Genomic DNA, 18,678 nt, shown 5'->3' on the forward strand with positions numbered 1-18,678 from the left:
TTCCAAGGAATAAAAACTTTTTAACCTGGTGTAAAATACCTAAAGTATACAGGATTGTAATGCTTTGTTAAATTACTGTGGAGTCTTTTTGGTTTTCAGAGAAATATGTATGTTTGTAGGGGTAGGTGACATGGTGCATATAGAATGCATTTAGTTTTCTCATCCTGTACAGGATATGCTTTCCATATATGCCTCAGAGTCACTGATGCCAGAAATGTCAAAAGGCCCTAAGGTCTGGAGTGGTAACTCAGCATGCAAATTAGCAAGATACATGCCATTGTGGTGTTTCTACCTGATCTGACCCATGAGCCAGATTCTCAGATTGTTTCTATACATAGAAACTATAATTTAAAAACACCTTATATGGACAGATTAAATTGTTTCATGGAAACCATTATATTGGTAGCATGGTAAAGTAGAATTTATTCTTCCTATCTGCCTTCTCAGGTATAAGGACCCAACCAGATGGACTGCCTCCTTTGGAGTAACACTATTTCCTTCTAAAATGAAACAAGGCATCCGGAGGGTAATTGTGCATGAAAAATACAAATATCCATCACACGACTATGATATTTCAGTTGCAGAGCTTTCCAGCCCTGTTCCCTACACAAATGCGATACATAGAGTTTGTCTCCCCGATGCATCCTATGAGTTCCACCCAGGTGATGTGATGTTTGTGACTGGATTTGGAGCACTACAAAATGATGGTGAGAATCTGAAGAGAAACTCAAATCATAGTAATCTAATTTGCTAGTAGTATTCTAAGGCATTTAAAGAATGAATTGTCTTTATGTCAAAATATGTTAGTGGGTTGGACCTGGGCCAGGTCAGGCTCTGCTTGTAAATCTAGAAGATACATAAATTCCTTCAAACCTTAGATGACTATCAAGTGCATTGCTACTACCGTAGTGATGGTGCCTGGGAAGGTATCTGAAAGAGTAAACATGTCTGAACTTTTTGCTAGGAAATTAAGGACATAAAAGATGAGGAATCATTAATATATTCAATTGTGAAGATCAAGGAATCATAAAACCACCATGCCCTCCTACTAAAATTACCTCCTAAGCTTAACAATGGAATAGAAATTACTCACACCACTTGAGGTTTTTTTCCTGGGCACCTAAATTTTTATTTAAAGTTCTTAGAAAAACATTATCTCCCGAAATATTACTGTATCTGAAAAATATATAACCTAAGATTCTATATTATCATCTTGTCCAGTAATTATGAAGGACTTTCTTCAGGTCTACAAAATATATGTATATCAATAAGTATAAAGACTATTTTTTTACTTTAGGTGGCAGTCAAAATCATCTACGGCAAGTTCAGGTGAATCTCATAGACACTAAAACCTGCAATAAACCTGAAGCTTACAATAATACTATAACTCCTAGAATGTTATGTGCTGGCTCATTGGAAGGAAAAAGAGATGCATGCCAGGTAAGTGGTTTGGCCTATAACTTTTTGGCCAAAAATGTTATGCTGCATAACTTTTTGTTCACCTTATATTTTGAAAAAATTATAGATTTACAGAAAGTTGCAGAGATAGTACAGAGAGCTCTTATGTACACCTTACCCAATGTCCCTAGTGGTTACATCTCACATAACTATAGTACAACATAAAAGCTAGGAAACTGACATTGGTACAGTGTGTGCTTGTAGTTCTATGGCATTTCATCACATGTGTAGATTTGTGTAACCAGCACTGCAGGTGAGAACTATTTCAACACCACAAAGATCTCCTATAACACCCACTTTCCTCCCTCATCACTTTCTCATCACTAATATCTGTCAATTACCAATCTGTTTTCCATATCAATAATTTTTAGAGTAAGTTTGAGAGTGCTATATAAAAAGAATTACAAAGTAACTTTTAAAAAATTCCTTTTAGTGTTTTTGACTAGATTATCTCTTTATGGACAATACACTTCGTGGTTCCTCCAAGTTATACACACATAACTTATCACAGTCTACTGGTGCTCAGATTTTACTAGTTTGAGTGGAGTATACAATAGAAAACTTACCTCCTTTCAAATCTCTTTCTCTGTTTATAATTTTAAATATTAATAAACATAAATATTAAATATTCCCTCTATATGTATAGGGAACCACATCATACAATATTTTTGCTTCAGGTGCCAAACATAGAAAACTCAAGAAAAGGAAAGTGTATTTACCCATAGTTTCATTCTTTCTTTCTTCCTGGTTTTCCAAGATTCTTTTTTATCATTTGTTTTCTGCTTCAGAAACTTTCTTTGACCATTCTTTTAGTGCAGTTCTGCTGGTGACAAATTCCCTTAGATGTTCTTTGTCTGGCAAAATACTTATATCCTATTAATTTCTGAAGCATAATTTTGCCAGATATAGAATTTGGGATTGATAGTTCCCCCCCACCCCTCAGCACTTAAATCATGGCTTCCTTGATTCCTAATGAGGAATCTGCTATTATTAGAATTATCTTTTCCTTATAGATGAGGTTGTCATTTCTCTATTGCTGTGTTCAAAATTTTCTCTTTGTCTTTAGTTTTCAGAAGTTTAATTATGTGCCTTGGAATGGATTTCTTTTCTTTGGGTTAGCTTATTTGGGGTTTGCTCAGCTTTTTAATCTGCAGGTTTCTGACTTTTGACAAATTTGGAAAAATTTCAGCCATTATTTCTTTGAATGCTTTTTAGCCCCACCCTCTTCTTTTTTCTCTCCATCAGGGACTTTAGTGGCAGAAACATTAGTTCTTCTGTTATAGTATCAGAGGTCTCTGAGCTTCTGTTGTTCATTTTTTTTTTTTCACTCTCTCTATTGTCCAGGTTGGGTAATTTCTATCATTCTATCTTCAAGTTCACTGATTTTTTATTTTGTTATCTTTATTGAGTTTTTAATTTTTTTATTTTGATCATTGTATTTTTCAATTCTAAAATTTCCATTTGATTCTTTTTTATATCTGCTGTTTCTTTGTGGAAACTTATTTTTTTTTTATTTGTTTCAAGCATGGTCATAATTTCCCATGAAGACATTTTTATCTTAGTCAGATAATTCCAAATCGGTGTCATCTCAGTGTCAGTATTTGTTGGTTGCCTTCTCTCATTCGAGATTCTCTTGGTTCTTGGTATGATAATACTTTTTAAATGTATCCTTGACATTTTGTTATGAGACTCTGGATCTTATCTAAATCTTCTACTTTAACAGGCCTCCTCTGACATGACACTGGAGCGGGGAGGGAGGTGCTGCCACATTCTCCACTCATCCTCCCTTGATACTAGATGATGCTCCAACTGACAGCCATATTAGCCAGGACACAGAAATTTTTTTAAAAATAAATCTTTATTCAGATTATTACAATTGTTTCTCCTTTTTCCCCCCATAGCTCCCCTCCACCCGGTTCCCACCCCACCTTCTGCCCTTACCTCCCCCCCACTGTCCTCATCCATAGGTGTATGATTTTTGTCCAGTCTCTTCCTGAACCCCCCCATACCCCTTTCCCCCTGAGAATTATCAGTCCACTCCCTTTCTATACCCCTAATTCTATTATATTCACCAGATTATTCTGTTCCTCAGGTTTTTAATTCACTTGATTTTTAGGTTCACTTGTTGGTAGATATGTATTTGTTCTTCATAATTTTTATCTTTACTTTTTTCTTCTTCCTCTTCTTTAAGAAAACCTTTCAGCATTTCATATAATACTGGTTTGGTGGTGATGAACTCCTTTAGCTTTTTCTTATCTGTGAAGCTCTTTATCTGCCCTTCAATTCTGAATAATAGCTTTGCTGGGTAGAGTAATCTTGGTTGTAGGTTCTTGCTATTCATCACTTTGAAAATTTCTTGCCACTTCCGTCTGGCCTGCATGGTTTCTGTTGAGAAATCAGCTGACAATCGTATGGGTGCTCCCTTGTACGTAATTAACTGTTTTTCTCTTGCTGCTTTTAAGATTCTCTCTTTGTCTTTTGCTCTTGGCATTTTAATTATGATGTGTCTTGGTGTGGTCCTCTTTGGATTCCTTCTGTTTGGGGTTCTGTGCGCTTCCTGGACTTGTAAGTCTATTTCTTTCACCAGGTGGGGGAAGTTTTCTGTCATTATTTCTTCAAATAGGTTTTCAGTATCTTGCTCTCTCTCTTCTTCTGGCACCCCCATAATTCTGATGTTGGTACGCTTGAAGTTGTCCCAGAGGCTTCTTACACTATCTTCAACTTTTTGGATTTTTTTTTCTTTTTGCTTTTTCGGTTGAGTGTTTTTTGCTTCTTTGTATTTCAATTCTTTGACTTGATTCTTGTGTTCCCCTAGTCTGTTGTTGGGTCTCTGTATAATATTTTTTATTTCAGTCAGTGTATGTTTAATTTCTAGTTGGTCCTTTTTCATATCTTCGAGGGTCTCGTTATATTTATCGGCCTTTTCTAGGATATTCTTGAAAAGCCTTATAACCGTGGTTTTGAATTCTATATCCAGTCGTTTGTTTTCCTCCATTTCTTTCATTTGTGATCTGTTTCTTTGACGCCACATTTTCGTTGCTTCCCTGAGTTGGTAGGGTAGATTTGTGTGTTAGGTTTCCTATATGGCCCAGTGGGTCGGCCTTCCCAGTTAACCTGAGGTGGACACTCTTGGTGCACCCCTTTGTGGACTGTGTGTACAGCCTTGTTGTAGTAAGTCTTGATTGTTGTTGGTATCACTGGGAGGAATTGACCTCCAGGCCAGTTGGCTGTAAGGATCAGCTGTGTCTACGCTGGGAGAAGTTCGGTGTTGGAGACAGCCTTATAAGGATTAGACTTGCCAAATTGCAATAGCCTCTGTGCTCAGTTTGGATGGGGTGGAGTCTCAGGGCAGAGCAGACAGTCTTGGCTTCCAGTCAGCCTTGCCCTTGTGCGCGCACGCGCGCGCTTTCAGAGCTCTGCCTTCCCCAGCTCCTGAGTCTCCGCTTGAGAGTCCAGATTCCCCCCAATAAGAGCGTGGGTCCCCAGGGGCTCGCCTGGAACTGGGGTTCAGTGTAGTCAGAACTGGGGTTCAGTGCAGTCAGGTGCTTCCGACTCCCTTCTGCTAGGGAAAGCTTGTGGCAACCTCCGCAGCCTATGTGCGCACTGGCACGCTCGCGCCTTCCGACTTCTGCCTTCCCCGGCTCCCAAGTCTCCGCCCGAGAGTCCAGACTCCCCCTGTAAGAGCATGGGTCCCCAGGGGCTCGCCTGGAACTGGGGTTAAGTGCAGTCAGAACTGGGGTTCAGTGCGGTCGGGAGCTTCCTTCCCCCTTCCGCCAGAGAAAGTCAGCCAGGCTCTCAGCCGCCCTTCCTTTCTGCGCGCACAAAGACCCTTTGCTGTACCTCCAATTCTCTGTGAGCTTTTCTCTCTCCTTCTAGTTGTAGAATTTTCACTCAGCCAGCTTTCCTGTGTTCCTGGATGGTGTCCGTTCTGTCTTTTAGTTGTAGTTTTGAAATTGTTGTGCGAGGCAACAGTTTAGGTGCTTACCTATGCCGCCATCTTGGTTTCTCTCCACAGCCTAATTCTTCTCTCCCAGAATTTTTTAATATTTGTTTTATTTCTAGTGTCTATGGTTTTATGTTTATTTCTTAGATGTATTTACTTGGTATAAAAGGAATAAGTATATTTCCATCTTGGTCCATAGCATAGACATCTTTTTGAATTCTGATTTTGCTTTTCAGTACATAGGCTATCTCTGTCAACTTTGAACCTTTGCCATGACAGCCATGAACTATATGTCTTCATGCACATTGCTTGATAAAATTTTGGAGGGGATCAATAAGAAATTCCTTGAGTATGTCCTTATATACCCCTATAATTTTTATTTTGGGATTTGATAGATCTTACATTTAATGTGCTCTCTAAGCCTTATTTTGGTCTTTGAAATTCCATGCTATTCTGTATGCTTTCCAGTCTGGATTCACAGAGAAGATATAATTATTTTTTACGATTTTTCAACTTTCCATTTTTTTTCTCTCTTTCACATACATACTGCACCTATTTTTCCCCCCTTCATTGGCTTCTCTTCCCTTAATGTATACAGTTGATTTCACCATAGTCCTTTCCCAACATTTACCTCTGGGTCAGTCACTTCAGTATTGCTCATTTGTCACATTAAACTCTTTCACCCAATTGACCCTTTTTTCACACTTCTGGCAAATACTCAAGATTAAACTCATTTCATTGTGTTTCTTTTTTCTGCTCTGAGGCTCTGTTTGTTCATAAAAGAATGCAGATTGGTTCCAATACATTCTACAAAAAATTCAAAATTGATTCTGTAAATAAATCTACTCAAATAAAACCAACTTAATAAGATTCACTGGAAATTACACTTGATCCTCATTATTTGCAGATTCTGTACATGTGAATTCATCTACTTGCTAAAATTTGTATGAAAACCCAAAGTCAATACTCAAGGCAAATTCATGATCATTCATGAACATGCACAAATTGGAAAAAATTTGTAGTCATCCAGTGAGCATGCTCCCACTTCAGATTGAAAAAGGGGATGCTGCCTTCTTATTTAGTTTTAATAGCATAAATTTATATTCCTTCTGTGGCCTATTTAATGCCACATTTTCCACATTTTTTTGTGCTTTTTGTTGGCGATTTTGTTATCTCTCTATATAAAAGCCTAAGTGACCATTACGATGGAACAACCGGAACAGCTGGAATGATTGGTCACTATGACTCACACTTAGCAGGCAGGCAGGTGAGTGGTTAGGAGTGAGCAGGCAGGCAGGTGAATAGTTAGGAGCGAGTGGTCCCAGATTGCAAGAGGGATGTCCGACTGCAGGGATTGGGCCTAAACTAGCAGTTGGACATCCCCCAAGGGGTCCTGGATTGTGAAGGGTGCAGTCGGGCTGAGGGACCTCTCCCCCACATGCGCGAATTTCATGCACCGGGCCTCTAGTTTTAAATAGTTCCCAATGCATAGTTCTTAAGTAAAGTGCAAGAAGGCTGTGATGTGCCTTATGAAGAAAATAAGTATGTTAGATAAACCTCATTCAGGCATGAGTTACAGTGCTGTTGGCTGTGGGTTCAATGTTACTGAATCAATAATATATGTTAAATAAGGTAACTTTAAACAGAAACACACAAAAATGTGGTTATGTATTGATCAATTGACAGAAATCTGAACAAAGGCTCATGGAAGCCTAACCCTGTCTTTCCCCTAGGAGCAATGATGATTCATAATTCACTAATTCAGTTTATGCAGCGACTTCATACACCATAACTACCCCAAATAATGAGACTTAGCTGATTTGTCTGTATTTTATTTGACTTTTTGATAGACATACAAACCAGATCTACAGTCATTTTACAGATATTATTGTACATCTGCTCTCATCATAATCCCCTTCATCCTATTTGCCTCCAACTTCACTAAAACTATTGAAAACATCTTGTGCTTTCACATTTGTGATCATCACTTATGATTTTCATTCAAATACCACAACCTCTATTAATAGTAACTTTCTTATTAAAAGTTTCAGAGGAACAGCTATATGCTTCTTTAGTTTTTTATTTAAAAATTTTTATTACAGAAATTTCAAATATATGCAAAAGTACCTCACCCTCAACTTCCCTCTGCAGCACTTGGTTCTGCTTTCTTCTTTGGTTCTTCTTTCTCATCCCCTCCCTAAGCCTGGCTATCCCTTAAGACTCAGGTCTCAGATGGAATTTTTCTCTGTTATCCATGTATTCATTCAAAGAAGCTATCTTTTTTTTTTAGAAGTCAGTATCACTTTAATGACTTCCGAATCTACATGTCCAGAATTAACCTCCTGCCCACATTCAGTCTCACATTTCCACCTACTCCCAAACCATTTTCATTTATATGTTTTAAGTTGTTAATATAACACTAACATTTGTATTTGTGCCATCACAAACTCAACAGGTATCATGAAATGTTAACTAGATTTTCCATTTTCAAGTTTCTCATTCATATTATCGGGTTTCATTATTCTTGAGGTCTTTTACTCTTCTATCTCCCTCACATGGAGTCAATAAAATCCTAGAATAGTTTTTCTCTTTATCATATCTTTCATATTTACCTGTTTTGCCAACATTCCTTTTGTTAACACTCCAATTTATTCCTTCATTACTTCATTTCTTGATCGCTAAAGTTGCTTCCTGGTTTGGCTTCTTATTTTTAATTTTAAAAGTTTTTGTTATGTGTATTTCTGAATAAACTTTCTGTTCCATTTCCCACTAAATCACTCACTAAAAATAATAGGATTTATGAAAAAATAGGTTAGAGACAGATCAACAGACCCCACAAAAGCTATGCAACTTTTAAAAAAATATTTTTTTTTATTGATTTCGAGAAGAAGGGAGAGGGAGAGGGAGAGAGAGAGAGAGAGAGAGACATCAATGATGAGAGAGAATAATTGATTGGCTGCCTCCTGCACGCCCTCTAACCCGGCATGTGCCCTGACTAGGAATTGAACTGTGCGACCTCCTGATTTATAGGTTGATGCTCAACCATTGAGCAACACTGGCCCAGCAGGCTATTCAACTTTGTAACCTGAGAATTAACAACAATAAATACTTGTACCTTGAAAAATAACTTGGACAGTGTAGGCAGAAAGAATGCTCAGGGTGGCTGGTGGCTGACTTAGGGGATGTTAAAAATACACAGAAACAATGAGTGGAAATACCTGGTTTGCTGGGGCTGAGACAATGCACATGGGAGTGGAGCCCTAAGCAGCGGAGGAAGCCCAACCTGCCAGGACCTAAGAACTAAACAAGCTGCTGTGTGCCCGTGTGTGTGCGTGCGTGCGTGTGTGTGTGTGTGTGTGTGTGTGTGTGTGTGTGTAGGTTGGGAGGTGTAGTCCTAGGCAGAGGAATTTTTTAAGCATTTTGTTAAAAGAGAGCCCCAAAGGCTTCTGCCTCTGAATAGCTGAGTTGATAGCATTTTCCTTTTCACTCTTTTCACCTGAAGATTATAATTTTCCTCCCATGAGGCTTCCCTGCATGAGACAAAGCACATGTAAACCATCACTTCCACCACTACTGTTAGCAGAACAGGTATATCTTTCTCTATTTGATACTTGCTGGACATCACCTTATTTTCCTTCTTGTAATGCTGTTGGATACGTTGTTATATATTTTCTTTGATTAATTCATTCTCAGACTTCTTCATTTCTGTCTCTTAAACAGATTTAAACTTTGTTGTCTCTGGCATCTACTATTTCTTCATGCTAATCAGCTCTGCCTTCATATAGGCTTTGGTGTCAATGATCAAAATGATTTATTTTCAAATAGCATCATGTGGTACATCATATTTCTATAAATAGATTGTAGGTCCCTTGAGGGCAAGGCCCGTGTGTTTCCACTCTTTTTATATCTCTACCTACCACATATTAGGGCACCAGTAAACACTTATTGGTAATTGACTTAAAAATTACAAACATGCCTGGCCGGTGTGGCTCAGTGGTTGAGCTTCGACCTATGAACCAGGAAGTCACGGTTTGATTTCCACCCCAGGCACAAGCCCGAGTTGCAGGCTCCATCCCATTGTGGAGCATGCAGGAAGCAGCTGAGCAATGATTCTCTCTCATCATTGATGTTTCTATCTCTCTCTCCCTCTCCCTTCCTTTCTCTGAAATCAATAAAAATATATTTAAAAAATTACAGGTAGGGGAGCATGGGGGTAAGGGGGAGAGATCAACCAAAGGACTTGTGTGTATGCATATATGCCTAACCAATGGACACAAACACCAGGGGGTGAGGGCATGAGTGGGGGGAGGTTGGGAGGGGCAATGGGGAGATAAGGACACATATGTAATACCTTAATCAATAAAGAAAAAAAAATAAAAAAAATTACAAACACATTATTTAAAATTCAGCTATTATAAGTATTAGTTAATAGTTTTACATGGACAAAGAAAAATTCACAAGGAAGTTAGTATAATGTAGAGGGAAAACATGGGCTTCTGAGTTAGATCACTGTAGATTCACATTCACGTCTGCCACACTAGCATGTGACAATAGGCAAATTACTTAACTTCTATGGGTTTCAGTTACCTTATTGCTAAAACAGACAAAATGAAACCCAACCCCATGTTTTGCTGCCAGAATTATAGGAGTTAATGAAATAATATATTAAGTGCCTTATAGAATGCTGAACACTTAATGAGAGATCAATAATTAGGGAACCCAGGAATCTGAGGAATGATCAGCCAGTACCTTGTTTTTATGACTGGTTATAAGGAACAGCCCTCTGTAGTTCACGAGGTATAAACAGTTGGAAATTATGGTTTTGTATATGTATTTGCTAAATTCTGCTTTGTGCTAGGCTCTATGCTAAGCACATTAGACACTCTTTTATGTAATCTTCAAAATAATTATCAGAGGTAGGTAGTATTAGGAGCATTTCAAATAAGTAAATTAAAGGTCTTAGCCAACTTGGAAGGGCCATACTTGAGATTTAGGCCCAGGTAATTTGATTCTAATGTCCATGCTCATTATCAGTGATAGACTAATCACCCTTCTTTTGAGAGCTATGTGACACTGATAAAGAGGCAACCAGTATGGAGAATTACTTTGTCAGATGTACCAAGTAGGTTAAGGACTCTGTTCTCCAAAGAGATTGAGCCTTTAATCCCAGTGTGAACCCTGAGGCTCAGCCAGTTCTGGTGGTTAAGCTCCTCCTTTATGTGAATTATGATTTAGAGGGAATCACTTGTGCATTTGAACACACTGAAGACATTTGAAAACCTGCCCTTCCATTAAACTCAAGTTAGAAGAAAAACAGCAAATTCCTCTGTAATGAGTGAATTACTAACTACTAATCTTTTCCTTCTCCTTTAGGGTGACTCTGGAGGACCACTGGTTAGTGCAGATGCTAGAGATATCTGGTACCTTGCTGGAATAGTGAGCTGGGGAGATGAATGTGGGCAACCCAATAAGCCTGGTGTTTATACTAGAGTGACTGCCCTCCGGGACTGGATTGCTGCCCAAACTGGTATCTAAAGGAGAAAAACTCAGTAGAATGGAATGCATTTTTGTTTGTAGGCCATTTTCAGAGATATGGACTTGCAGAAGAAGCTTTGAAGGTCACCTCAATCTGACCGAAAAGTGAAACTGTCTGCTTGCTGCATAATTTCCTTCTAGCTCTTCTCCACATGTGAGCATCCTGCTTCTTCCAGATGGATCCTGTCTCAATTTGCATTCATTTATTTTCTACAAGTTTTCTGTCCTTTATGCCTTGTTGACATAAAATTTCTCATGCATATATACAATTTGAAGTGATTCCTTCTTTCATTTCACCAGTTTCTGTTTTATCAGTAAATTTCCACTTTCAAGGTGCAAGACAAAGACTAAAAGAAAATATAAGAAGGAAAAAACTACATTTTTATGTACAGAAAAATATATATTTTTTCTGAACAGAATAAGACAAATGAACATATTCATTATGAAAGGTCAAGCAGAGACAGAAGACCAAACCCTTCATGATGGACAATGAATAATAGAAACTAAGTTAAGGAAATTCAGAGAGGAATAAGATTTAGTTTTTTTCCCATTTCTAGTTAAAAAAAAACTACAGTTTTTTAAAACTGGAAATGTATAATATTTATTTAACATTGCACTGCTGAGGATGTTAATATCCTATATAATAAAAGGCTAATATGCAAATTGACCGAAGGGTGGAATGACCGGTTGCTATGATGTGCACTGACCACCCGGGGGCAGATGCTCAATGCAGGAGCTGCCCACTGGTGGTCAGTGCGCTCCCACAGAGGGAGCTCCACTCAGCCAGAAGCTGGGCTCATGGGTGGGGAGCTCAGTGGCAGTGGCAGGAACCTCTCCTGCCTCCACGGCAGTGCTAGGGATATCCAACTGATGGCTTAGGCCTGCTCCCCACGAAGCTGTCAGTCGGACATCCCCCAAGGACTCCCGGACTGTGAGAGGGTGCAGGCCAGGCTGAGGGACCCCCCCTGAGTGCACGAATTTTGTGTGCCGGGCCTCTAGTATAATAATAAAAAATAATAAATCTCCCATTTGCTTGACATTGTAATATGGTAATCCATTGAAGGAGGAGAAGATGGAATCTGAGGCTAAAGTAAAAATTTATTGAAGAACAATCAGCATAGTGTAAGTGGTAAGATTTTTGTGTGGGTGAATAAGAGGGAATGAAGAGAAAATCAATTCAAGCTATTGAATGAAACAAGATTATCACCAAGTGCTTGTGTATTTACATCTGAAGCTTTCCCAAACTGCAAGCCTGAATGGGAATAAAGTCTAGATGTTAGTATGTAATTATGGTCATGAAAATAAAGCTAGAGCTCTTCCCCACATTTTGAAATAATTGTAGACCTTCTTCCCCACTGCTGTGCTTCCATCCAATGCTTGCACTGTGGCCTATCTGGTTCAGAGGGAGGATATGATAGGGGAGATATTCTGGAAGCTGACTCCTTGCATCCAGAATGGCACTAAATTACTAAATGCTTGGATACAAAATGGAAGAATAAAAAACTAATTACCAGCCACCTTCATAATTTCAGTTCTACTAAATTGTTAGAGACACAACATCCAAGTGGTCTAGGCCACTATGACATTAGGACTGGTGTCATGATATACGCCACATTAATCCTGAGATTTCACGGAATCTTTCATTAATGCTCTACCTACACAGATTTTGTGTTGTACCATAACCACTTTGAAAACTAACATTAGTAGGAACATTTGACTTTACTTGACTCAAATAACGTTGGCATATGGAACTGATAAAATTGAAACACTTGGCTAAAATAAGGTATGAAAATTAACATGATTGATAGTGTTAAATATTTTGCAGAAACTATTTTTGTTCCATTTAATAAAATATTTTGATAAAAAATAGGGAACTGAAATATTTTAAACAAAGATTTAAGTACACTTAAAAAATTGAATTTGTTGGTGTGACATTGGTTCACAAAACCATACAGGTTTCAAGTGTACAACTCAATAAAACATCATCTCATACTGCATTGTGTGCCCATCACTCCAAGTAAAGTCTCTTTCTATGCCCATTTCCCCTCCCTTTGCCCATCTCCACTTAGCCCCCACTTCCCTTTCCCTCTGGCTATCATTACACTGTTGTCTGTGTCTATGTGTTATGTATATGTTTTTTGGCTGGCTAATCCCTTTACTTTACTCTCAGTGTCCCTTTAAAAAATCTATTTCCCTTATTTCAGTGTATTCTGTAGTTGGGCCTCTAGGTGGCACCCGCCAGCTGCAGAAAGATACAGGGAAGAAATATGTTTGTGACTTCAAGTAATAAACACTGTAATAGAAATTCTATGCTAGAGTCTTGTGAAACCAAAAGAATACAATTCATGAAAAGGCATTTAAAAGTAAATCCAGGTAAACTGGCATCATGGTTAGTATTTTCCAGATTTCTGGAGGTGAGTTTCCAACTAGAATAAAATGAACATATGACATAAGGAATTTCCTCTGCAAATTAACTTGAAGAGATTTAAATTAACCACTTTTAGAAGTTTAATTTCAAAGTGACATTATATTCCTCAGAGATATTTTTTATGTTTTCAAAAGATATGTGAAATGGAGGTAAAGTCACTGTGAAAATATGAGCAATAGTTCAAATTTTATGTGCACAGAGAAATAGGTAAGACAGTGTCATATTTTTTAAATGACAACTTCCTTTGAAAGGTAACATAGAAAAAGTTTAAGCATTATTAGAAATGTCTGTTAACTCATTGGAGAAAGTTAAGTCATGGCCAAAATAATATTTATTAATTGTATAAAAGGGTAGGCGATTCCTCTTCTGTATCTTTTCTCTCTCTTCCCACAGCACCTAATAAAGTGTTCTGTACCTAATAGTCTTTCAATAAATGTTGCTGAACTGATTTTTTATTCTGTATTATTCAGAAAACATAGCTTTATTATTATTTACACATTTATTTTAAGGAGTAATGTCATATTTTACACTGTGTGACTTAAACCAGTTATTTAAACACTAAATAATACTTACATCAAATGGTTGTTCTTGGAACATAGTAGGTGCTCAAGATATGGTGCTATTGTAATTGTTGTTGTAATGAAACTAGAGTCTTCTTTTGAATAATTGATACTTGATCATAATAGGTTGAATAAATATATTTGAAATAAAGAAATAATTATACTAAGAGAATGGGCTGTTTTCTTGTTTAATTCTGATTCTATAAAAGAAATTTTATTGGGATCATTCTACAACATATTATCAAGTTTTTCTCTGACTGTTATTCTGATTTTTAATTTCAACTTTTAAAAACAATAAACCTTATTAACCAAAGAGTGACTGGATTATATCAAGATCTATAGTCTAGTTCAAATGATGCCTCTTCCATGAAGCCTTCCTTGACTCCCTCAAGTGGACATAATATCCTCTTTTCTGACATTCCTAACATTCAACACACACACACACACACAAACACACTGACAGAGGCTGAGAAAAAAGCCCAATCTCACAACATGAAATTCTATTAATAAATGAGGAGACCAGCATTTAGGTTCCAAAACAGAAAGATGGAATAGGGTAATTGAGTAATGTCAAATTTTCCATTTAAATGCCAATATTTTTTAATTAAATGAGACATTTAAGTGTCTGAGGGCCCTCTTCTATAAGCATGGATGTCCAGATTTCAAACAAGTGCACCAAATTTGATTTTTTATAATAGACTAGCTCGAGGGATGGTAGGATCGGGCTTAAACGGGCAGTCGGACATCCCTCTCACAATCCAGGACTGCTGGCTTCCAACTGCTCATCTGCCTGCCTTCCTGATTGCCCCTAACTGCTTCTGCCTGCCAGCCTGATCACCCCTAACCACTCCCCTGCCAGCCTGATTGATGCCTAACTGCTCACCTGCCAGCCTGTTTTCCCCTAACTGCCCTCCCCTGCAGGCCTGGTCACCCCTAACTGCCCTCCCCTGCTGGCCTGGGTCCCCCCCAACTGCCCTTCCCTGCAGGCCCAGTCACTCCCAACTTCCCTCCCCTGCTGGCCTGGGTCCCCCCCAACTGCCCTTCCCTGCAGGCTTGATCACCCCCAACTGCCCTCCCTTGCAGGCCTGGTCCCTCCCAACTGCCTTTCCTTGCTGGCCATCTTGTGGCAGCCATCTTGTGTCCACATGGGGGCAGCCATCTTGTGTGTTGGAGTGATGGTCAATTTGCATATTACTTTTTTATTAGATAGGATATCCATAACAAAGGACTAAGGGCTCCTTAAGAATCAGCACACCCCATTCTCTATCACAGAATCTTTTCATTTTGAAAGCCCATTGTTCCTGCGCTCGGGCTCATACCCAGTAGTGCTTTCTTTTCTTGTTCTCTCCCTCTGCTGTAACACAGGGGGGGAACCAGAGGCCCTGCCAGCCCCTCTGGGGCTCTACCAGGGGGCTCTGAGGGAAGCAGCTGGGGCGGCAATGTTTCCAACAGAGAAGAAAGAATTTAGACTTGCTTCTCTTTTGTGTCACCGCTCTGCGACACTTGCTTTTTATCAGACTCCTGATAAAATGCAAATCTCCACCATTTCTTTTTCTATACCACACAGTCGAATTTGTTTGGAGAAAAATACACAACTGCACTGACTGATCTAAATTCAAATTCATGATCACAAACCTCCAGCATACTCTTAATGCTTCCCCACCATCACACTATGCTTCACCATTCACGCTCCCATTCTCCTAGATGTCTATGTCACATCTTTTCCTCTCAACTCTCCTAAGATATTGTCTGTTCTGAACTCCACTGAAGATATTGCTTCCATCCTCATTCACTGAAAATTAAAGCATTCTGAAGAAACCCACCACTGCCTCTACTTACCAGCAGTCAAACCTTCACACTTGGCTTTTCCACCTGTTGACGAGGCACTCACTGAAAGCCAACTCCTATAACTGCACACTAGATCCTACCTTCTCTCACCTACTTAAGGAGTTTACTCCATAACTCTTCCCTCCCTCTCCTATAAGGTCAACTTTTCCTTTAGTTGTTTCCCCCATCTTAAAATAAACAAACACCAAAATTATCTTGATCCCACTCTATCAGTTGCTGCTTCAAAACTTTGCAGAAAATGTTCTTAAAAAAATTGATCTGTATTTACTATCTCCTTCACTTCTCCTTCCATTATTTCTTAAGCACATTTCAAACTTTGGCTTCATAATCTCACTAAAACTGCTCTTTTCAAGGTCATTTGTACCCTCCATATGGCTAAACCTAATGGTGAATTCTCACCTTATATGTCTTACCAATAGCACTTGGCTCAGTTGATGTTCCCTCCCACTTGGTTAACCTTCTCTCTCTTCCAGGGCACAACATCCTCCTGATTTCCTGCTTCTCCCAGACTTTGTATTCACAGGCTATCACAGGTTGCTATCCTTGTCCTTAACCTCTTAATGTTGGCTTACACCAGGGCTAAGACCTTGTTACTCTTCCTTGGTGATCTAATTCAGTCTCATGGTTTTAAATACCATATACATGATACTTCAGATTTTTATCTTCAGTCCAAACTTCTCTCTCAAAATCCATACTCATATGTCCAATTGCCTATTGGTTATCTCCATTTAGATGTGTAAAAATCATCTCAAACACAACATGTATTTTCCTCAAATGTGTTATACCGACTATATTCCCTATATCAGCCAATGCTATTCTTTCAGTTGTTTAAGCCCCAAACCTTGCTATCTGTCCTCTTTTTTTTTAAATAAATCTTTATTGTTCAGATTATTACAGGTGTTCCTCTTTTTTGCCCCCATAGCTCCCCTCCACCTGATTCCCCACCCCACCCCATGCCCTTAACCTCCGCCACTGTCTTCATCCATAGGTGTAAGCTTTTTGTCCAATCTCTTCCCGCACCTCTCACACCCCCTCCCCCCTGAGAATTGTCAGTCCACTCCCTTTCTATGTCCCTGATTCTATTATATTCACCAGTCCATTCTGTTCTTCAGATTTTTTATTCACTTGATTTTTAGATTCACTTGTTGGTAGGTATGTATTTGATGTCATTTTGTTCATAATTTTTATCTTTACCTTTTTCTTCTTCTTCTTCTTCCTCTTCTTAAAGAATACCCTTCAGCATTTCATGTAATCCTGGTTTGGTGGTGATGAACTCCTTTAGCTTTTTCTTATCTGTGAAGCTCTTTATCTGACCTTCAACTCTGAATGATAGCTTTGCTGGGTAGAGTAATCTTGGTTGTAGGTTCTTGCTGTTCATCACTTTGAATATTTCTTGCCACTCCCTTCTGGCCTGCATAGTTTCTGCCGAGAAATCAGCTGACAGTCGTATGGGTGCTCCCTTGTAGGTAACTAACCATTTTTCTCTTGCTGCTTTCAAGATTCTCTCTTTGTCTTTTGACCTTGGCATTTTAATTATGATGTGTCTTGGTGTGGTCCTCTTTGGATTCCTCTTGTATGGGGTTCTGTGTGCTTCCTGAACTTGTAAGTCTATTTCTTTCACCAGGTAGGGAAAGTTTTCTGTCATTATTTCTTCTAATAGGTTTTCAATATTTTGCTCTCTCTCTTCTTCTGGCACCCCAAAAATTCGGATGTTGGTACACTTCAAGTTGTCCCAGAGGTTCCTTACACTATCTTCATATTTTTGGATTATTTTTTCTTTTTGTTTTTCTGGTTGGGCGTTTTTTGTTTCCTCATATTTCAGATCTTTGGTTTGATTCTTGGGATCCTTTGATCTACAGTTGAGTTTCTGTATATTCTTTATTTCAGACAGTGTATGCTTAATTTCTGACTGGTCCTTTTCCATTTTTTTGGCATTCTCATTAAGATCCTTAAAGGTCTCACTAAGTTCCTCAGCGGTTTTTAGAAGATTCTTGAGTAACCTTATAAATGTGGTTCTGAACTCTATGTCGTCCAGTAGTTTGCTTTCCTCCATTTCTTTCATTCGTGACATGTTTCTTTGTCTCCTCATTTTGCTGCTTCCTTGTGCTGATGGAGTGGCTTTGTGTGGTAGGTGACCTATAGGGCCAGTAGCTCAGTCTCCCCAATCACCTGAGGTGGACGCTCTTGGTACACCCCTTTGTGGGCTCAGTGCAAAGTCTTGGTGTGGTTAAGCCTTGATTGCTGTTGGTACACTGGGAGGAATTGACCTCTAGGCCAATTGGCTGTGAGGACCCGCTGTGTCTATAATGGAAGAACTGCTGCGTTGGAGACACGCTTATGGTGCAGGACTTGTTTCAGTGGGGCTTTGGTGCTCACTGAGTCTGCCTCTTGAATGTATCACTTATGGTTGTGAGGAGTTGAAATCTGGTGTCTCACACTGACCACTAGGTACACTGGCTTCTGGATCTCCAGTGGGGTGCAGGTCAGCTACTGTCTGAGGCTACCCAGCAGGCGCTACAGCGAGAACTACAGTTTTCTCCTCTTTGCTTGGGGTTTGGAGGTTTTGGAGCTGTCTGACCCGGGCTGCAAGTTTGCTAGGTTAAGCTGCGATAAGGCAGGTCATTCATATGCTAAAGCCGCTGCTTGGAGCTTGGGTGGGTTCGTAGATTGTGCAGGGCGGGATCTCAGGGCGTGACTAGGCTAGGGCGTGGCAAACAGCGATGGCTGCCAGTAAGCCGGCTCTGCGTCTCTCCAACCGTGTCCGTGTCCCGCACCCAGCGCCCCAGCACAATAAACAATTATTCCTGCGTGCAGCCCTGCAAGCAAGCCTCCCTCACTTTCTGACCCCACGGCAGACAGTCCAGCTTCTCCCTGTAGGAGTTTGGGTCCCCCGCATCTCCCCAGAA

General features: G+C 39.3%; 1 protein-coding gene across 1 annotated transcript in view; it reads left to right on the forward strand.

Moving 5' to 3' along the window:
- The window catches only part of LOC308242007 (transmembrane protease serine 11E-like), a gene marked incomplete at both ends in the record, with an annotated part of 106,256 nt that extends 95,320 nt beyond the window's left edge, over positions 1 to 10,936 (forward strand). Inside the window, 3 exons of the mRNA XM_080655778.1 lie at positions 448 to 707; positions 1,298 to 1,440; positions 10,775 to 10,936. Coding sequence (XP_080511904.1) covers positions 448 to 707; positions 1,298 to 1,440; positions 10,775 to 10,936 — 565 coding nt within the window. The remainder of the gene's footprint in view (positions 1 to 447; positions 708 to 1,297; positions 1,441 to 10,774) is intronic.
- Positions 10,937 to 18,678: the final 7,742 nt, after the last annotated feature.

The sequence above is a fragment of the Plecotus auritus genome (assembly GCF_963455305.1).
Source record: "Plecotus auritus genome assembly, chromosome: 1".
Taxonomy (NCBI): domain Eukaryota; kingdom Metazoa; phylum Chordata; class Mammalia; order Chiroptera; family Vespertilionidae; genus Plecotus; species Plecotus auritus.